At 42.3% G+C, this 22,732-nt stretch overlaps 1 protein-coding gene across 1 annotated transcript in view; it reads right to left on the minus strand.

Annotated features, from left to right (window-relative positions):
* LOC129095493 (protein sidekick-1-like) overlaps window positions 1–22,732 on the minus strand; it is a 233,084-nt gene that overhangs the window by 56,767 nt on the left and 153,585 nt on the right. The window contains exons 9-17 of the mRNA XM_054603956.1: window positions 20,206–20,289; window positions 17,789–17,983; window positions 16,756–16,872; window positions 16,482–16,649; window positions 15,515–15,617; window positions 15,201–15,374; window positions 11,251–11,387; window positions 9,456–9,603; window positions 190–330 (exon numbers count right to left, since the gene is read on the minus strand). Coding sequence (XP_054459931.1) covers window positions 190–330; window positions 9,456–9,603; window positions 11,251–11,387; window positions 15,201–15,374; window positions 15,515–15,617; window positions 16,482–16,649; window positions 16,756–16,872; window positions 17,789–17,983; window positions 20,206–20,289 — 1,267 coding nt within the window. The remainder of the gene's footprint in view (window positions 1–189; window positions 331–9,455; window positions 9,604–11,250; window positions 11,388–15,200; window positions 15,375–15,514; window positions 15,618–16,481; window positions 16,650–16,755; window positions 16,873–17,788; window positions 17,984–20,205; window positions 20,290–22,732) is intronic.

Genomic DNA, 22,732 nt, shown 5'->3' on the forward strand with positions numbered 1-22,732 from the left:
GCCCCTCTTGCTGTGAGGCGACAGTGCTAACCGCTACACCACCGTGCAGCCCCTGGTTGTCAGTTTGGTATTTTAAAAATATCTGCACTGTGCAGAGCTCACAAAGACTTTAGACTTTTCAATGTCTTTGTTATCAAGCCAAATGTGTTTGTAAGTATGTTTCCTTATGCATATATAGTATGTATATACCTGAGAACGTATCCTCGGAGGACCCCGTTGAGCTGGGGTTCTGGCGGAGGCTGCCACTGGACCATGATGGACTGGTTTGTCCGCCCACTGGCCACGATATTCTTCGGAGGAGCGCTGGGTGCCTCCTCCCTCAGCATCAATCTAACAAACACACACAAGAAAGAAAGAGAGACAAATTATTTTGATTTCATTTATTAGGCGTCTTGTAATGAGGATGTCCGCGGTTTTAATCTGGCATCCTCACATATCACTTAGCTTTTCTTAAGTAGGCTAAAAATAATTTATTTCCCATGTATCTTCATCTTTTCTAGTCTGGGGTCTGACTGTCTACAAACACATTACCATCACTGGAGATACATGGGACAGGACTGCAACTTATTATGGAGAATCATCTCACAGCTTAAGCAGCTCTGATGAATTCTTATTGAATTCTGCTCTCATCTCTCTCGTCCCTCGCTCTACACGTATATCTTGCAATTTCATCTAATACATTTGTTTCTCATCTCCGGCTATATTGTTCATTTGTTTCAAAGGAACCGCCGCCGCTGCTGCTGCTGGAAACGTTTAACGCACGGGTTCCAGTGCGCCAGAGGATTTCTCCCGGGAATGATGGAGCTGAGCCGGGTGTTTAAAACAACAAATGTGAAAGGGTTCATGAACTCAGCACGAGTGGAATCCCAACTGTGTTTTATTTACTGCTAGATTAGATCAACAAGCAGCTATTTACTGTCTGTCTATTGCAGATTACTGTTTATAGTCTGCTTCATTTTGGTCCTTTTAACTTGAAGTTTTCTTACTAATGTTTTACACACCAGCACGCTTCATCTTGGCAGTTTCTTTTCAACCTCAACTCTGCCACAGCAATAGTTAGTTGATCACTCTAAGTTGAGAATGAGCAAAGAGCTCGTTTTTCTTTTTCTTCTAGTGAGACAGCATGATCCCTCTCTCTCTCTCTCTCTCTCTCTCTGCCCTGGTCAACTGTCCTTGTCTCTTCAATTTTTTTCCCCCAATCTTACCATTCGACACTTTGATCCCTTTCTCAATTTTTTCTCTCTCTCATCTTCAAACTTTCACCTTTCATCCATCGTGTCCTTTGGCCTCAATTATTTCATCCTTCTATCTTTTTACTCATCTCCTTCCCTCCTCTCCTGTGCTGTAACCCCGCTCCCCCCCCTCCTCCTCTCCCTTCCCTTCCCCTCCCCTCCCCTCCATGCCCCACCCGTGATTAAAACTCCCAGCCCTCTCATGGTTGGTAAAGCACACAGGCTTGAGCTGGTCAGCCTCTGGCTTTTACTGTAAGCAGCTCAGCTAACGTAATCAGAGCCATATGTGCTCTCACACACACACACACACACACACACACACACACACACACACACACACACACACACACACACACACACACACACACACACACACACACACACACACACACACACACACATTTCTCCCAGCTTAAGACAGACTGCTACATCCGATGGTCTTTTCCCTTCCATGGATTATGTCTGGAGATTTACCCCCCCGACCCCCTCACTTCCACTCTGTGCCCCCATGTCCCCCTGAATGATTCTCAGTGAGCTATTGAGCCATTAGCCGCGGTATGGCTCTCAGTATTTTGTGTGTCTGAATCTGCCTATAAATGTGTGTGCGTGAAAGTAAGGGTGTGAAAGCAGTTAGCCGCAGATTTGAGCGGGCGGATATATGGCACAGGCCAGTGGTTTTACAGCTGTGCTTTACTTCCATTAGGTTAGGCACTGTCAGACGGCACCAGGTGCTGCAGGCATACGCATGTACAGTACGCACACACACGCACACACAGACACACACAAACACACACACACACATAGGCTAATGGGCCTTGTGTGAATGAGATGGGCATTAGTGTAGCTGCCTGGAAATGGGGTATATATAATCCTCAACTATGCCACTGCTTTCTGACTGAAATTGATGATGCACATTAATGCACACAAGCTCACGCCACGCAAACACTCACACGCCCCCGTACAGTACGGAACAGATGCGGCCCATTCGCCGTTTGACTGCGAGTAAAACACGGGCAAATGCAAGCTGACACGTTTGTACTCAAGAGCAGAAACTCCTTGTGAATTGCCTTAATTCCCCTCCGAACCATTTTACGGCTAAATATTTCATATAGTGGGTTCAGTATGAGGACATCAGCTTCGCACCAGAGATTAAATATACAATCCCCCAAGCCACCTTCTCCTACACCACTTCACATCCACCCAAAAACGGCCATACATGTACTTCAACCGAACAAACCAAACACAGCCAGTAACTTTGTCTGAACGCTGTGTGACACACTTTCTATGTCCCTTGTTATTAAGGAAAAGAGGACATTTTTCTGCAGGAGATTTACATGTTTTTGTGTGCAAGAGAGAGAGTGTGTGTGTGTGTGTGTGTGTGTGTGTGTGTGGTGGTGTGTGTGTGTGGTGCTGCATGTATTTTTTTGAGTCCCTATGTTGTGGGAATTAGTGAAAGTTTCTATCTGTGTCATTCTCCACAGTTTAATGCCCACCGGCTTTCTCAGTAAGTCCACGCACACACCGACTCTTAAATTTAATGTTGTTACCAGGATGTTAAATCTGCCTCTATTCAAACAGGATCGTAAATCTTAGATCCAGTAGGAGTTGGAAATGGGAGAGAAATGAGAAGCAGAAGGGCAACAGGAATAAAAAAGGAGGAGAGAGAAACCAGATGTGACATGATTGGGTGAAACCAGCCAGATAGATTAGCTTATTTTCCTCTTGTTTGACACTTTAAGTCTTGTCTGCTTTAAATGTTGTGCTGTTTATCCCGAGGCTAAAAGCTGCACAAATAGAGGAGGCTGACTCACTAAGGAGAGACACTGTCGGGGAAACAGACTAACTTTGTGCATTATTCTCCCGATGGATCAAAACCAGCTGTGGTTTGCAAAACGCTACACGTTGTTTTTCTTCAGTAAAAAAATAGATTTTATTTCATGTCGTGTTACCTGGTGGGTCAATGACATTTTTTTACTGCATACTGGCAAACATGCTTTAAAACAAATCAAACGTGATACTAGAGGATCTGTTCGTGTTGTAGTTTAGTATGCAGCACATACAAAATGTAAACGTTAAAATATAAAAGACAAAAACGTTGAATCCAGCTGTTGTTTTGACAAAAGTGGCTGTTGACTGTAATGTAACGTGCTGTCAAGTTTGCTCATATTTAGTGTACATCTTTAACACTGAGAAAGTAAATAATAATCACAGCTTTGTGTAAACATGTGATTAAATGTGTTTTAGACGCCCTGCATCAAAGCATGAAGTCCATCAGCGCCTGGCTGATTCAAGGCTGATTAGAGCTTTCACAAACAGTGACTAATCTATGGACGCAGTGCCAGTCACAGCTGAGTGCCCTCAGTGTTGCTGGAAATAAACAACAAGATTTGTGCAGAAGCTCGAAGGGTCTCAAAGTGATTCCCAGGTGGTCTTTTATAGTAGAAGCTTAACATGGACTTATATTTATAATATTTGCTTTTAGCTATGATACTTCCAGCTTAGCATGCAACGTGAGTCGGTCGTTCCACCACTTTGGTCGAGACTGAACCTTCTCAACAACTATAAGATTCCTGTTCCCCTTCAGGTTGAATTGAATACATTTTCCTCCACTGCCATCATCAAGTCGAAACTTTAATTTGTCCAAAATTTAACTTCCATTAACCTGCAAAACCACATTTCCCGTCAGGCTGAACTGCAATTTGTGTTTAGTATTTATTAGCAAATGTAATCATGCTCACACGCTAAACGAATATGAACAGGATACAAATAATGCCTGTTAACATCAGCATGTCATTATTTTTATGCTTTCATTTGGCAGTGACAAGACTAGGTTTTGGATCTTGGGTAAAATCCATTTGGCTGCAGGAAGTGTTACGTTTCCATCATGGTTTTGTTTATGATATAAGCCTGCATGGTTGAGGTCACAAGGTCTGACATTTTGGTATAACAATAAGGACCTTTACTAAAGAGAACACATTTCCTACAAAGAAAGACTAGCAGGGATATACCTCTTAAAGTGACTTTGAAAAAGAAGTGCATCATGAATGTATACACATCATTTTTAGTTGTTGTTGTTGTCCTTTCTATTAAATTCATGACACGTCTTATTAAAGGTGCATGATACGACATTTGTAGCATTTCGATTGCCTCTCACAGTCTCTCAACATGGCGACACCTGAGCTGGAGGCTTGGGGCTAACGGTCGGTCGAGACGTTGTCGTCAGCTGTAACCGCCCTATGACGGCAGTGCCAGTTGGGCACGCTGGGGTAGACATTCCTCTACTCTATCTTTACATGGCTAATAGTTGTTTGCTGCTATATTAATGCTCTGAATGTTGCATATTGCTCCTTAGCTGTCACAATACTAACAACACTTGGAGGGTGCAGCAGTTGCTCTAATGAGTGAAATGGAAACAAAAGCTGACCCTATTATTTTGTAGGTTAATGAGATAACTCTTAAAAATGGCACAAAAAAAATGACTTCACCAGTACAAAATGCAATAGTTATTATAGAAGCCTTTTGCACTAAATCTGTTTAAAAACATTATTGCATTGAAACAAGTGTGGGTTCAAGGTGGAGGTCTGAAGATAGATTGTTTTCTACTTTAAACAGAACTATATTTTCCATTTTGTTCAGCCTAATATGCTTAGAAGTGTGTAAGATTTAGAAGTGAAGTTAAGTCAATACATGTATGAGTTCATTTAACAAAAAATATACATTGTTAACACTGAAGTATTTACATATTCAAATATTTGTATTAGTAACTTTATAACTCTAACAATAATCTTCTGAATCTACATCTGTGGTGTTCTACACATTCACCTCTGTCTAAGCTTCTGATTGGTTTGTTAAGTGACATGTGAGTTAGCAACAAGGAAGCTGATGAAGAGTGGAGAACAGTGAGGAGCCGCTTAAGACACTTACATAAGCTATATCTCAACAGGTTCTGTCTCTTGTAAAGTTTGTGAGTTGAGTCTGGTTAATATTCATGTTCATCCCCTCTTAAATATTTGGCATCTGTTGGATCTAAATAACGTATAAATGACAATCTGTCTTAAAAAATCATATGTGTCTTATGAAAAAACTCAAGAGTGAAGTTAGGTTTCCATTATAGCAACAGATGCTGAAAGGAAACAATGGAAAACAAGGACATATTTAATTCAAGCAACGGTTTTATCAGCAATAGATTATCAGATATTATATTTTACTATCTCCAGGCCTTGGTCAAACCCTACACCCCCGCCCGACCACTTCGCTCTGCTGCCTCGGGGCGATTGGTTGCCCCGTCGCTCAGAGGTCCCTGCGGCCGATCCACCCGGTCACAGCTTTTTTCTGTCCTGGCCCCTCAGTGGTGGAATGAACTCCCCACTGACGTCAGGACAGCAGAGTCGCTGCCCATCTTTAGGCGCAGGCTGAAAACTCACCTCTTCATGAAGTACTACCCTGAGCCTTCCTCGTAGCACTTATTGCATTCGTATTAGTTGTTGCACTTACTGTATTCGTATCAGTTCGCTGCACTTATTGAATTTGTATTTGTTTACTGCACTTATCCTATTCGTAGTAGTTTGTAGCACTTACTATATTCGGATTAGTCTGTTGCAATTATTGTTTTCGTAGTAATTTGCCTCTGCACTATACTTTTACTCTGGTTTATGCTTTGAGATGCTTGTTTAAGAAAGGAGATGCACTTATGACTTCTGGTGACTAGTAGTTCTCTTGAATACCTATGTTGAATACACTTCCTGTAAGTCGCTTTGGATAAAAGCGTCTGCTAAATGACTGTAATGTAATGTAATGTAATGTACACATGCATGTAAATTAATCCTCTATGAAAATGTTAGATTCAGTGAATCATGCTGTGTTATGATTTGTCTCCAATCCAGGTTTCCTCAGAGATCGATAAAGTTTGTCAGGAATGCAGGTTTATCCTCCGTATACAACAGTAAAATGGAACACTGGTACATTTTTCTTTATAAAGCCGAATTACACAAACTACCTTCTAATCTATGTTCTCTACTGACGCCTAAATCACTTGCAACCTTCTTCATGCACACAAATTGTATACAGTATGTCCTTCTTTTCAGCATGAAAGAGTTTTTTGTGTTTGTACAGAGTCATTATAACTAGATTATTTTACAAGCATGGACGATTATAAAAACAGGATTAAGGACAATTTGAATGCTAAATGTACTTTTCCTGTTACTAATCCACACTGCTAACCCATTAGTTGATGCTTTTGCTGCTTTCTTTCAGGCTGTAACTTGTCCATTTTCTGTGAAATGGTTCATGCTGTTTTTAACTTTTAGGTGTTTTGTTTTTAAGTCTCTCATTTGTGAGTTTATGTGTGTGACTTTAATGCTGCCGTCTTGCTTTCACTCTGAAAAGAGACTTTAAATCTCCATGGGAGCATCCTGGATGTTTAAACTATGAATAAAATAAACACTAAATAAATGAATAAAAATCTGCCCAGTTACATGTAGCTGTAGCTTATTACCTCCTTTTCAAAAAATGTTGACTAAGGGGGCTACGCAGCATATGGGGACACAGCAAGAAGTGACTAAACCAATATTGTTTTTCTTTCTACATTGTCTGCATGTTGACAGCGAAGAAAAGAGCAAATTGAAGTAATGCCCGTAATCTCGGTTGTTTTGCTGGACAAACAATATCTGGCAGAGCTTTAGTCGGTGTAAGCCTTCTTGCTGAAATTGTCTTTATGTTTCCTCTTTAAAGTTTAAAGTAAATAAATCACTCACTATGCTATAGGCACCATCAACAGAGCTGCAGCCACAGTTAAACACAGATACATTATTCAAGATTGACCTGCTGGAAAGCACCGGACAAATCTCCTGTAAATCTTTACATCTCACAAAGCTGCTACAGCATTTATTTATTTGTGTGTGTATTAGTGCTTGTGTGTGCATGTGTGTGTGTGTGTGTGTGATAGAAGTAGAAAGTGAGAGAGTATTTCATCACACGCCCAGTGTTAAAGGCTGATGTGTTCTGATTCTGACCGAACAGCTGGAATAAAAAAAGAAAAAATGACAGCAAAGGCAAAGAGAATTGAGACAGATGCTTTAAACTTCTCCTGATGCCCGGAGTTAAAGGCATTAATACATAATCTGTCTTTCCTCTGATAACGCGTCCTCTTTAAAGATGGTAATGGCGTGAGCGGAGGTCATGCATGAACATATGTCTGTGTGTGTGACACTCCAGATGGTATAATTGGATTCTCACAGAGAGATTTTTGCATTAAGAGGTAATGTTTTTAAGCTTTGCTCACCAGCATTCATACACTCTTAGTGTTTGTTCATCTCCTAGGACACTTTGTCTTAGCGTCCCTGTGCACTCTCTTGAATGAAAGGAAGCGAAGGGAGGATTAGTTAGTTGGGAGCAAAGAGAAAAAAGAAAGAAAAAACTTATGAAGTTTGAATTAAAGCTAGGAATAAAGATCCTTTTCAGGACAAGAACAAAATGGTGGAGTGCAGAAGCAGCTGGAAGTTCAAACTTTAATAAGGGCTTTTTGTCATCAATATTAGAAGCTTCTCCTTCACTCTCTGTCCCGTTCCACATTACTGCATTTTGTCATCCTTCTCATTTGGAGCTCAGAGCTTCTGCAGAACATTTTTTTTTTTTTTCCTCTGCTTCACTCTACCCTGCGTGTCAAGTGCAGCACGCGCCTTGGCATCCGGCGGCTGCTCATTGTGAGCGCGTGTGTTATCCAGGCAAGCGCCCAGCAGATGAAAAGCAGAGTGCGCGTGTTTATGAGACGTATGAGACAAACACTGAGACGCATCCATCTGCTGTGATACACTCGCAAGTGATGACTTGTCTGTCTGCCAGTCTTTCATTTAGGATCAATGCAACCTATTCTCCAGCGCCTCTAACAACCAAACTTTGGACTGTGGATTGCGTCAGACACAAACAATGCTGCTGGTACATGCGGGAGAAGAAGACAGGCTCAGGAAGGGAAGAGGAACAATGACGGACAATAAGCTGAAGAGGATAAGTGAGAACAATTTGGAATAAAAGGAGAAGAGAGAGAGATTCAGAAGGGACAGAAAAATAGAAGAAGTGAAAGCAGAACAGAGGGAAACTGAGAGGAGAGTGTAATCTGAGGTGTGTGGATGTGTGACGGCAGCGTTCACAGCCGCTGTCGTTACTGAGAGACTATTTGGCAGAACCACAACTGGCTCCTGACTGTGGTCACTCTCTACAGCCAAACAGAACCGCTCACGAAACCGTTTACTTTAGAATACATAGCCACATCTGTCGTGTTGTGTGTGTGTGTGTGTGTGTGCGAGTGTCAGAGATTTGTAGCATGTGTGTATTCGGGGGAGCAAAATTGTTAGGAGACCTGCCACGCCTCCTCCACCCCTCTCTCACTCTTTCCTGTTCAATCAGTGCTAAGGCATCATAATCACCCCCATTAGTGTTTTCTCTTGGGATAAACATACAAACACACACGCGCACACGCACGCACACAGACATAAAACATCTGCGCGGCAGTCTATTTACTTTTCAGGTCAAATCCATCCTCTTTACACACATAGGCAGTTAATTTCATTATTTTAGTGGAAGGAGACTGGCAGGGAAATACCCACATACACACACACACACACACACACACACACACACACACACACACACACACACACACACACACACACACACACACACACACACACACACATGCCACGTAGACATCCACAGCATTGATTTGATGTATTTAAATTGCTCATTGCAAAGGAAATGGATTCTAAACAAAAAGGGACTCTTTATTAGCCTCGCCTGGTTAAAATCCATCCTTGTTTCATCCACATTCTGAATCCCAGGTCCATATCCATGCTAATGGCAAATACACGCTATTACCCACACAAACACACACACACACGCACAGCTAGATACACACGTGTGTGGGTGTGTAAACACTATGCCTTTTGATTCCAGGTTCCAGTTTATTCATTCCCAGTTTGTGTAAGGCAGTGTGACCGAGTCCATTACACAGAGGTGGAAAAGGCTCAGAAAAACTATTTCTCACACATCACAGCATGTTCTACATGAAAAAAAGAAATGATTCCATGCTCTTTTGAAAACATCAGTGCAGTACCAGTGTGGCTTCACCAGATGGGTTGTGAAATATGTATTTAATAAAGCTGGTAGTGGTTAGTGTGTGTCCCCGTGTGTGTGTGTGTGTGTGTGTGAGTTACTGAATGTGTGTCTTACCTCTGTGTCTCCGCGCTGTACTGACCCCGGCCCACTTGGTTGACGGCACAAAGCCTGAACTGATAGGTCCTGGCCGGTGTGAGCCCGCCCACAGATACCTCGGACACCACTGGATCGACCTCTGATAGGTAGACCTTCCACGGTGAGTCTAGACAGAGGACACAAAGATTAGAGGCTGATAATATCTGGCTGGGGCAGGACAAACAGAGACACAGGGACACTCAGGGACCATTAATCAAAGGGAAAGGAAGGGAGGAGGAGAGGATAAAGGAGGAAAGGTAGGAAGAAAAGGAGAAGGCTGGAGGGAATTATAAATAAATAACAGTATTTAAGGATGCAACAAAAAGGAGTTTGGGGGGAAGAGGGAGATTATTAAAGACACACAGGTGCGTCTTAATATTGTTGCCAGTGTGTTGCCAGGTTATCTCACTTCTCTTTCTCCTGAAGATATCACAGACAGATGCACTATTATCATCGCACCACATGCTTGGATGTGTAAGAGAGTAAGACAGTGTGTGTGTGTGTGTGTGTGTGTGTGTGTGTGTGTGTGTGTGTGTGTGTGTGTGTGTGTGTGTGTGTGTGTGTGTGTGTGTGTGTGTGAGCCGGCCCATTGGGTGTATTAGAGCCACTGTCTGACTTCAAAATAAACTGCATTCATAATGGCCCATTCTCTCTAAGATAAAATCCAAAACATCAAATAACACAAACAATATCTAGTAAGTACACTTGTGGGAACATTACATTGACTTACATTCATTTCCTGGTGACTTGCCATAACTATAACACTGCTTGCTTAACCTTAACCCTTAAACTAACCTTAATAGGGAAACAGCTTTTGTCTCCAATAGGACAAACCGTCTCCAACTAACTTTGTCTTTATGTGAAATGTGTCCTCAAAGGTAGCCTAAGTTAGGAACACACACACACACACACACACACACACACACACACACACACACACACACACACACACACACACACACACACACACACACACACACACACACACACACACACACATAGCGGGTAATCAGTGTGCACAAAACTCTGGTCCATTCCTCACCGTCTGGATTCAGTCTTTACTGAAATCAACTAGACTATCATTACTTTAGAGTACTTTTTAGTAGACGCTACAGAGCAGCTGCTGAAATGGTAACAGCAGGAGGCTTGCAGTTATGTTTCTGCTGTCTCAGGAAAAAATGATCAGAATTAAGAGTACTGAAAATGTCAAGCTACGTGAACATTTTTACATTTGTCCATCGGTCCAGCTCTCAAAGCCACGTGCAAAGCGTTTTTTTCGGCTCTGCGTTTAACAATCCAATCCATCCGATTAGCTTACAGCAGGACTTACAGGGACTCTACAGCCATCTCCCTCCAATCTGTTTCTCCTGTCATTCTATTACTCAATCCTTCTCTCCTCTCTCCCTCTATTTCTCGTTTGACAGGTGACACAGCACCAGCCTGCTGTTAAAACATCTGGGGTAGAGAGAGCGTGAGAGAAAGAGGGAGAGAAGAGAGAGAGAGAGAGCGTGAGGATGGGAGGAGAATAAGAGCTTATTTATAGGGAACCTGGATGTACATTTACGCAGCAACACCATTCTCCATATGTCTGTCTCTTGTTAATGAGAGTGTGTCCCTGCCTGGTAGACAGCAAGTGAACAGCTGTTTGTCGCTCAGGGACTATAAAGTGTGCCCGGACACACACACACACACACACACACACACACACACACACACACACACACACACACACACACACACACACACACACACACACACACACACACACACTTACTGTTCTCAGAGAGCTCCAGCAGGTAGTACAGGAGTGGGGAGTTCCCATCAAAGGGCCGTAGCCAGGAGAGGAGGACGGAGCGGGAGTCAGAGTCATTGAGACGGGCCGCCAGGGAGCGAGGAGAGTGTGGCAGCTCACTGAAGAGAGAAAAATGTACATTTACCATCAACTCTTACACTCAATGATCAGATGTGGATTTACAGGGTTATTTTATTTGCTGGACTATTTCTTGCAAGACATCCTCAAGCAACTGGAAAGGTTGTTTGCTTATGACTCCCAAACAACATAAATTACCCTTAAAGCGAATCACTTGCATAGTTTACGGATCATAAGTGTGAAACAAAAGCAGCGAAGGCAGAAGGGCCATAAACTGCACTTCCTCAAATGGCCACCTGAGGCAGAACGGTCCAGTTTTAAAGCAGAAATAAACATCTTTTACCTGGAACAACAAAAAAATGTTTGTCTCTATAGCTAATAATCCTGTTCATGACAACTGTACGGCGGGTGTATTTATGTATAACTTAGCTGTTTAATTTATATAAAGGCTTGATGATCAGTTTGAGTGACAGGTGGGTGCAATGCGAGTTGCTAGCTGTCTGCTCTGCTTCATCATTTTATTCAATCTCTAAAAAGTTGTATTTGCCCCCTTTTTTTTCCTGCTGATCCAATCCATGACTCAAAACTGTGATACTATCAGAACTGTGAGTTTTGATTTACCATTGTGGAATGTTCCTACTTTGTTATGTTAAGGAAAAGATCATGGTTTGGGTTAAAATAAGAATTCTTGTTAAGTACATAAGTATGTGACCTAGTTTTTCTCGGCAAAGAGCAGACTGCAGGAGGTGACTGTACTGATTCTGACCAAGAAATAGCACATAACCCAAGTAAAACCACAAATTGACAATTTTACATATTTGTTATGGATTAAACAAATAAAATACATTGAGTTAAGTTACTGTCCAGACATGATACCACTCTTATGTTAATATCAATCTTCTTGTTTCACTTTTGGCAAGAAAGCAAATAAGCATATTTCCCTAGACAAAAGAGTGTGTCTGAATATGTAATTACACATCTATGCATGTGTGTTTCATTGAGAAGTCAGTGACAAAGTGCCGAAACTTTTCATTAGAAAGATATTTGTTTCCTGTTTATCTAATAGATATGTGTGGTGGAACACTGTTGGCTCTGACACCCATGTTGGATCAACGGTCTGGTCAGGGATCAGTTCCAGAGGGAGACATCCTTTAAACATGTCTGTGGTTTGCATATTTATATTGTGATAATTAATTCTGTACGTGTTCTGCACGACAGCAAATATACATCTCATCACATCTATTAAAAAGATATTCTCCAGACATTTGGCCACCCCCTGTGGATATTTGTGCATACCTGCCATGTTAATAACAACGAAAGAAAAACAAATATATTCATGAGTGCAATAAAGAGTGTCCAGACATTTGATTATACCAATTTTAGAGCATCATAGCTCAGAAACTGTTTGCTTGGAGGAGGAGAGTGAATGGAAAGCAGATCTCAGTGTCGCTCTATGTGAATGCTAGAGGTGCTAGCAGAGATAAGAGACCACATGCAAGAACGAAACAAACACATTTACACTGAAAGCATAAGGACAGACACACTTCCCTTGTGCCTACACGAGATGCATGTCATATTCATAAGCACATTCATTATTTCTAAACAATCATGGATGTGTGTCTACGCTGTCAAGCTGCCAGCTGGTAATTTCATCAGACGATACCAAGTTTTTTGATGTGTGTGTGGTTTTATGAAATATCAGGTGGGTACGAAGTCAGAAAATGATTGGAACAAAAACACAAAGTGAGAGGAAGAGAGGTAAGTGGAGGAGGCCTGTCACGATAATTACGTTATCGAATTATTACGATATATATATGACTGCGATCATTTTTGACAATCTCGATATTGCCAGTTGTGTTTACATGCGCGCTCCTTTCATAAGAACTTGATCGACATTTTATCCAACATGATGCCAGAATGAACGGCAGGGTCGTTTATAAGAGTCGGGTGCAAGTTTTCTCACAGTGATTAAGCTGAACAAACATAAAAAAATGATGCTGAGACATGTTTTGCCGACATTTGTGGCCACGCTGCTTCTGCCTCTGTGTCGGAGTTTCCCCCGTGTGCCGGGCTCAGACAGCTCCTCCAAACAGACAGCGACAGTGAACAAGGTGAAGTGAGGATAAAGTCGAGGCTAATACTTGTTTTCCCGACTGACCAGAAACTTCGGCAAAATACAATAAGTCCAAATGGACTCCCACTCCACCAAGAAGAAGCAAGGCCGGTGGTGAAGAAGGCGGAGAATGAGAATGATGTTTTCTTTTCAGAGTTGACATGATCATATTAATTAATGGATGAGCTTAGAGAATGTTGGAGCAGCTACTACCTTCACACAGCTCACACAAAACACACGCACACACACATACGCACGGACACACACTCAGGAACACATGGATGAGTCTTGCGGGAGTTGAACCAATAACCTGCTGGTAATTAGTCTGTCTCCTCAGCCGCCAGCGTCTGTTAACCTACGTGACCCACTGATACTGAGCTAACGAGAATGTCAGTCACACGCGTGGATGCGCGCGCCGACCACACACACACACACACACACACGGACGGACAGAAATCCCCTCGTTCCCAATTTGTTTCGCACGTCCATACACAGAGACTCGCTTCCTCCCTCAGAGTTTGACCTCTCAGGCTGTATAATTCAGAAGGATGCGGACTCATGTTCTATCTCTCTCCCACCCTGCAATTGTATTAATATATCATAAGTGCCTTTTATAAATATAATATGCAAGTACCTATTAATATATAAAGCCCACTACTATCTCTCACAGCGGCTGTAATGAGTCTGTGTGGGTCGGAGCGTGGGATACACTTGAAATAGGTGTTCGCCGTGTTTTCATCTGAGCGACAGGAATGCCCGTTCATACCAAACACACAATGTGACACGTGTGGAATGTGTGTTCACATGAGCACAGTGGAGGCAGACAGGCACACAGACTAGTTTTACACTCAAAGACTGATGTGGTTTCACACAGCAGTGAGGGTACTGCATGTACAGGGTACCTGATAGCAGATATGACCTTACACCACGATTACTACCGTCTAATAATAACTCACACTGACAAGCCACATTCTCACACCTTACAGTTTTAATGTAGAGAAAAGTATTTGGTTTAGAAGGTGTCTGACCCCTGAAAGAACATGGCTACTGTTAGGAACAAGCAATTATTTCATCTCATAACCACTGAAATAAGTTGACACTAATTCTTTCTTTGTGTTTGTCAGTGTTTCAAATTATCCATGTGCTTCTGCTCCTGGATTATATGTTCTGCATAGTCAATATTTGTTGTTGGATATAGCTTTGTTGGATCAATGCCTGTTCTGTATTATGTAAATAATACATAAATAATGTAAAATCTGGCAAGAAGAATGAGAATGATCAGTAACATAAAATGTATACAACATGTACAGCAGAACAAATTGTGCAGTGTGCTTCAGGATACAACCAGCAGCTAGTCAACCTATCTTAGCACAAAGAGTAGAAAAGAAGGGAACAGCTAGACTGGATCTGACTGAATGTGTTCAGCTGATTTATATCCTCAGCACTGTGTTAATGTAAAGAAAGGTTCGGCTCCACATATTATCATTCTGCTATAGGAGGAAAATCGCTCTGGCTTGTTTGTTTGTATTAATTAAAAACAAATCACAATCGTCTTGGGTGTCTCTAAGCAAAGGATGTAGCGACCGTGCCTGTGCAAAATAAATAGATAATAGTGCAGATAGCACACAGGGAGAAGAACGATGGTGGAAACCCGACAGCCAACTGCAGGCTTATACCCGATAATCCGAAAGGTAACAAAATCAGAAATCATATTGACATGGTCAAAACTTTTTGAACTCACATGACTTCGAGGCGTGCAGAGCGAGTATCGTTACCAGCCTGTGATGTCACGGTACAGGTGTAATCCCCGATGTCACCTGACCACGTCTGGCCGATAGTGAGAGAGCCCTGGCGCATGGAGACACGGCCCCCGTTGGTGTGACGGACCGGCATGCCACCTCGATCCCACCTGAAGCTGCAACAGAGGAGGAATGCATGGACATGTACTGTATGCTGATTGTATTTACAGACACACAGGAATCCATAGAAAACAGAAGCAGCCACTCTGTGAGTTAGTATGCATGTATGTAAACACACAAAAAGACAAGCAGGTACCTGATGTTGACTCTGGGGTCATGTGTAGCATTACAGTCCAGAATAGCAGTGGTTCCTTTGATGACACGCTGGTCTGTAGGAGGCACAGAAATGACTGTACGGGCTGCAAAAGAAACATGAGAAAGAGAAGAGTAGGATCAGTGACAAAGATGTAGATAAATTTACAGGCTGAAATTAAATTTGATTATTATTCTCTTATGTATACATGACACAGTATACATACATTTAAATGTATGCTGCTCCAGAATACTGATAAATCAATTATTTGGCAGCCCTAAACTATTGAAGCTAAAGAGCACACAAGCAGGGTTCCTCTCTTGGAGACACACACACACACACACACACACACACACACACACACACACACACACACACACACACACACACACACACACACACACACACACACACACACACACACACACAAACCCACACTTAAAATTGTTTGAAACTACCTAGTCTATCATGTTATTTGTGCTTTGTTGGATTCAGGATTCAATTTTATAACCAAAAGAGAAAAAGTGATAAATGGAAGCAAAGTAGAGAGCATCTATTATGTCAGTAACTCTGTTATTTAGGTATATTTGGGATGTTCCAGGGTCTCCAATAGATGGGTATAGTTTTCATACATCATAGTGCTCGTCTGAGACCTGTGATTAAACTAATTCAACAGTATTTAATCTGAAGCTGTCAAGGTTTATATATATATACAAAAAAACTCAGCCAATCGATAAGTTTACCAGCTAATCAATCATCCTCTAACTCGGCCAATCAGATGATTACTTCACCATTACACCAGCCCACCGTATCGATAACCAATCACACTGCTGTTCCCCAGCCCGAGCTATTGGATTTGACAGCTACGGATAAATTAGTGTTCCATGTCTGTTTTAGTCAGTTTAGCAAATGTATATCGAGCAGTTTAATGTATTTTTGTTTGTGTGCAAAGTGCGTGTGTGTCTCTTACTCCAGACGGTGAGCGTGGAGCTGGCGTTGATGGTCCCCTCTGAGTTGGAGGCGATGCATGTGTATTCTCCTGAATCCTGGAAGCTGACTGGCTGAATCTGCAAACCACCTGAGAGCAACAGCGTGAACCCGGGAACCTGGACGGAGCCGCTGGCCAAGACCTGTGATCCTACAGGGAGAAAATGATAACACAGTCTCAAGGACATTGAGCATGTTTTCAATTATAAAACACATCATGTCAGCGTGTTAGAGTCGCAGAGGGCGTGTTCTGCTACCTTTCCTCCAGGTGATGGCAGGTTTTGGAGCGCCGTTGGTCTGGCAGATAAACAAGGCTGTGGTCCCGTCAGTTACCGTTTGGTCGGACGGAGGGAGTGCAAAAACGGGGTGCGCACCTGAAACACAGGAAGAGAGTGTGAGAGGAACGAAGTCAGAAGGCCACTGAGGCTAATGGAAAACAAAAGAATAGTAAAAAGTAAAGAATGACAGTGTTGATCTGAACACAAACGCCTCCTCTTTGATCAATGGAGGCTTAATTCATTACCGCGTACTACGTGCGTGTGCATAATTGAGGAAGGTGGTGGTGTTGAAGCTCCATGGGGACTTTTAATTACAACACTCACTAAACAGAGTAACTCTACTGAGACAAATATAACAGTACGTGCAGACGTCTGCAGCTGACACGCACTACGAGCTATCGAGTCCAGGCAGAGTGTTTTCGACTGACTCACTTTAATTTAAAAAACTAAACAGTCTGTGGTTGGTTTGTCATACAGCCAAAACACAGAAGAAGAAGTTAGCTCTATTTTACAGCCCAAACACAACTCAAACTCACTTTGAAAGGCAAAGCAGCACTCTAGGCATTTGGTTTTTAAATGAAAGTTAATGACGGTTGTCTCCATGTATGGAAAGGCCAAATGTAGAGGATGTGAAGTAGGAAGGTCAGAAACATACTGCTGAAACAAAAAGCTAAATCAATAATATCTTAAATAATCTGCAACTTTTAAGCAAGAATTATTTTCTCTTTACTTTTAGAGTCGAAGCAATTCAAAGATCAGTTGAGAAATTAATCTGGACACCAATCGATGATAAAAAAACATACCAAGTTGCAGTCCAGAAAGAGAATAGACAAAAAAAGGAGACAAAGTATAGTAGGTATAGTATAGTAGGAGAGTAAATTCTGTATTGTATACAGAAGAAAGACATTTAAAGGGAATGTGGCATCAAGGGAAACTGAATGAGCCAAAAAAGTTGTGTTTATATAAGTGGAAACTAATGTGTTGTATTGTGTAGTGTTTCAGACAAACTCACTGGATACGAGGATTTGTGCGTGTGCCTGAGTTTCCCCGGCAGCGTTGCGGGCGAAGCACTGGAATATTCCGCCGTCTCCTGGCTGCACCCGGCGCACCGTCAGCCCGCTCACCGCGTTGACCTTGTATCTGGGGTTGGCCAGTTTGGAAAGAGGCACCGTGTCCTTGTACCACTCTATCCTGGGCTGGGGCACACCTACACCAGTGCATGTACACGAAACAAGAAGGCACACACAGGAGGGAGAAAATTCACTCAACAAGCCAGCTGACCTCACTGCAGAGTAAACTGCTCCAACTCCCATTAAAAACAGCCACACACTCTTTACTCACCAATCTTCCCTCTCTTTCATCCACTGGCTCCCTATAATTATGCATGTGGGCATAATGACTGCTAATAATATATTGATTTGATGGTATGGACGGTAGGGTAAGGGTGGCAGAAGGGGCCAAAATACGTTATAAATAAAAGATGTGGACAAAAGCAGCACATAGAATATCGCTACTATCGGCTGCCAGCTGTCTGACAGACATGCCAGATATGACAGGCAGCGGGCTAATGCAATTATTCTATCTCAACCCTGCACACCAGTGTGTGTGTGTGTGTGTGTGTGTGTGTGTGTGTGTGTGTGTGTGTGTGTGTGTGTGTGTGTGTGTGTGTGTGTGTGTGTGAGTGTGTGGGAAGGAGAGATGAAGTCCACACTTTTCCCTCAATCTGTTGATGTCAAGCTTTCTCAGACACGTGTGAAGTATTTTTCGCGCCCTCCCTGTCTGGCTCACTCCGTCACTCTGCACTCCATGTGTCTTCTCCTCCGTCCCTCGTACCTCCTCCCAGCCTCCATCCCTCTCTTCCTACCCTCAGGCCTCGGCTATTTAATTACACTGCCACTGTATCAGATTACTGAGGAGGAACACACTCGCTCAGTGTGTGTTTGTGTGTGTGGGAGAGAGAGAGAGAAGGGAGAGTATGTAGTAAGGTTTTAGAGCTGTGTCCACCTCTGCTAATTTAAATGTTTTCATGTCCCTTCATTAGGGAGGCACATCCTCAGTTGACATTTTCAAGCATCATTAAAAACATATTTTTTTCGACAAGCCTTTCTTATTTAACAGCATTTTATGTTGGTCCCACATCTGTCTTTCAAATGATCTTTTCTGTCTTTAAATTTTTCTACGTCTATTCATTTTTATTCATTAATTTAATAATTTGACATTTTAACTATAAAATGTTTTCCAGTCTTTACTCATCTGTTGACCTTTTTTGATTGCACTAAACATGTGAGTGCAAAAAGCATGCTCTTTAAACGAAAGCTTTTCGGTTTTCATTTATTTTATAAGATAATTATTATTATTATTGTACTATTTAATAACAAGAATCTTTAACAACAGTGCAACTTTTGGGCTTGATCTGAGCTTGAACTGTCACAGGTATATTGTCACTCTTCAAGAAGCCTTCAAACTAATGCAAACACATATACAATGAATGACACCAAACCTCAACATAATGTAAGGTTGATAAAGTCACCTTGATACACCCTGGGCAGTAAATACTTAAAATAAACAGACAGTGTCAAGTATGAAATACTGCATAAAGGTACGTTGTTTTCATGTGAGGAATCAGTTCAGTTCATGACCCATCTACTTGCAGAGTTAGAACCTCGGTATGATTACAACGTAATTGTGTCTTGCCTCTCTCTGTGACTGCAGGTTTCTCAGGTGATGTCATCCCCCTCAGGTAACACATCCACAGGCAGTACCACCCAGTTTAGGCTTGGTTTAAGCTTTTCAGCTAGTGCGTTTTTAAGCATACTGAGACCTTAAAGTATACGTTAAAACAAGACTCACACCTTCACATGTGCATTAAGAGAGTCATTCATTGCTGTAATCATGAATCCTCTCCATACAGGTCGGGAAGAAATCCCTTTCTAATGCAATTCCGATATCGGAAGAAGGGGACGAAATAACTCTCTGTGAAAACAAAATGCACTTTTCAAAGTCTCAGAAGTCTGAATTTGTCAAATCAGGTGGGCATCCTTCAACGTGATGGTGTTTTGCACCATACAATATCTCCTGTATGTGTTCCTATCCATCCACCACAGCTCAGCTTTGCAAGATACCCACTTGACATGAATAACTCAGACTGCTGAGACGTTATATTACTTTTGGCGGGATGCATTTCGACACAGAATGAGGACTGAGGATTTTGTCGCCCGTTTCTTACGCTGGAATCGCTTTAGGAACAGATCCTTTCACAGCCAGAGGACCGGAGAAGTTATAAACACAACCAATAACTCTTTCAATGCACATACGAGCATCTGAGTTTTGCTTTAAGACACGCTTTGAGATATGTTAACCAATCCTTTAAGTATCTGTATAGTAACACACACACACACATACACACACACACACACACGCTCAGTGTACCTGTAGCCAGGCAGGGGATATCTACATTCCTGTCGAGGTCAGCGAGGATCTTCCTCTTAGGTAGAGCCGTTAGAGAAGGCAGCTCTGCAGGGACAAAATGTAAAGCATTCAAATATGAAGCACATTCTGAATCTTCACACAGATTAAAAAATAAGCATCTCAAAACGCAAAAACTGAGAACAACCCCTGCTGCTGGCAACACGCTTGAACTTGTACTAATAAGTCGTCAAAAAAGGACTCAAAACTTCAATCATAGAGCAGCTTTGAAGAAATGTCTTGAACTAAGAATGTTGAATTCGCCCTCTACAAGTATTTATTCTTTAATAGAGGAGAGACTTAGAGTGGAAAACCCTTCACTGAATAAAAATGGATCCCCCCTCTTGGCCCTGAGTGTCTTGAGTGTCATTGTAAGGCAGGATTTCTGTCTATATGCCCCTGTGAAATTACTTCCACACACAGTCTCAGAAAACCTCATTCTTCCAGTTTCCCAAGGGAAACAATCCCCCGTTTTAAACTGCTTCATTTCGCTGCCAATAACTGCTCCCTCTAAACATCTTCACCAGTGTCGCTCTAAACGCCGACAGCAGCTGCGAGACAAAGCTTTCCCTTGGATTTGAATGTGAATACCCGCCTTTTGGTGTGTTACTGTAATGCTACGTGTTATGAAAAATTAAGCAAGCACGCTCCATTTCTTTCAAAAACATTTGTTAATATTTAGCGAGAGATATTGACACAGCAATCCCAGAGGGGGGGGTAAGGCAGACAGGCTGGATAATTCATTTTTCAGTCTGGTTTCTCTGGTAAAGTGGCTCCACACAGTAGCAGCACCTGTTCACTGAAAAATGACTTAGAGGAAAATGAAATGTCCAGTGTATGCACTAAATAATGAATGTGTATACTGGTTGTCACAAAGATATAATTCTTCTCCAACGAGGTGAAGACATGTTAATGGAAGTTTCATTGCATTCATTTCTTTTTCCCTCGGCTCCACACGTGTTTAATAATAACGTATATCAGAGATGTTTTCACACTATGCTGTTATTTTAATGCTGTTGTACTTAAGAAAAAAAATCCCTTTCCTGCAGCGTTATTTGTTGCTATTCTTGTTGCTTCACACAGTGGATGGCTAAACTAAGGTGGCAATAAACCCCCAAAAAGTTTGATCAAGCTGTGTGTGTGTGTCTGTGTGTGTGTGTGTGTGTGTGTGTGTGTGTGTGTGTGTGTGAACAGCTACACAGTAGACTCCCATGTTGTTGCTACATTTATTCTTCTTGACTTTAAAGTTCTTTACTGTTTCGTAGTAACTTTTAAACCCACTCACGCCGTCCTCTATCTTCACTGAGCACGGCGGATTTTCGGCACGATTTTTGACAAGAGAAAGAGAAAACAGCAAAACAAGAGATGAATAACAGCCGTGTGGCGTGACACCGATAACACGGGTGCATTATTCGCCTTCTGTCAGGTGAGTGCAAGGACCTTCATGCACAAATACAACAAAACATATTTTGGGGTGCGTGTTTGGGTGGTTTGGTGGTTTGGGTTTTCAGAGCTTTGAGCTTCGGCGGATTCCCTGCTGTCTGCATGCCAAACAAAGATGGAGCACAACAACAGATTTTGTTGTTTGCACCAGTAGTCGTCTGTACAGTATGCAGTATCATACATATTCCGATTAGCTGATCTGGGCAGAGAAGAAGAGAAATTGAATAATGAATACCTTTGAGGCTGTCTCCTTCTTTCACACTGACACATACACTATTCTGTTTAGGAATCCCTTTCATTGGATCAAGGTCTGCTGAGCCCATAGCAGAAGAAGAGGATCAGTAGCAATGTATTCATCAGGCTCTGCTCCTCAGATACATATGAATGCATGCAGACTTTGTCCCTGCCATGCAGGCCTTAAAAGCCCTGTTGGCTTAATGAAGGAAGATAACGTAGAGAGAGAGAGAGAGAGATGGAGAGAGGGAGGCAAAAGACAGAGAGAAAGAGGGTACAAAAATTGGCGGTAGGTGGTGAGCGGGGGAACAGAAGGAGAATGAGTGGGATATAAATATTCAGGCAGGTCTTTTCTGACTAGTGAGAGTTCTTCAGGCTCGGGTAGTTTGCTCTCCTGCGTTAGGTGCTCCCTCGCTCCGACAATCACAGCAGATCAAAAAAGATGCTGATGAACCGGGGGGGTGGGGGTGGAGGGAAGAAAAGTTTCTCTTCATCAATCACACGCTCTCTGCCTGTATGTTGTTTTCTATTTACGCACACACATGTCGAGGAAAGGAGCGGATTGTGAGGAGAGTGCTCCTGTTTTTTTCCCCGAGTGCCTCTCTTATTGACTGGCGACTCCGGGGAACAAAACTAATTTAGCCACCGTGCAAACAGGCGTATGTGTGTGTGTGTGTCCGCGGTGCCACTTTACACGGCATGTGTGTAAGCGTTCACACATGCCGTGTATTTGTGAACGAACATGGATGAATTAAGAGTGGACACGGATGTAACGGCGGTTTGTGACCATGGGGGAGTTGATTGGTGAGTGTGG

This window comes from Anoplopoma fimbria, chromosome 9, assembly GCF_027596085.1.
Source record: "Anoplopoma fimbria isolate UVic2021 breed Golden Eagle Sablefish chromosome 9, Afim_UVic_2022, whole genome shotgun sequence".
NCBI classification, from domain to species: Eukaryota; Metazoa; Chordata; class Actinopteri; order Perciformes; family Anoplopomatidae; genus Anoplopoma; species Anoplopoma fimbria.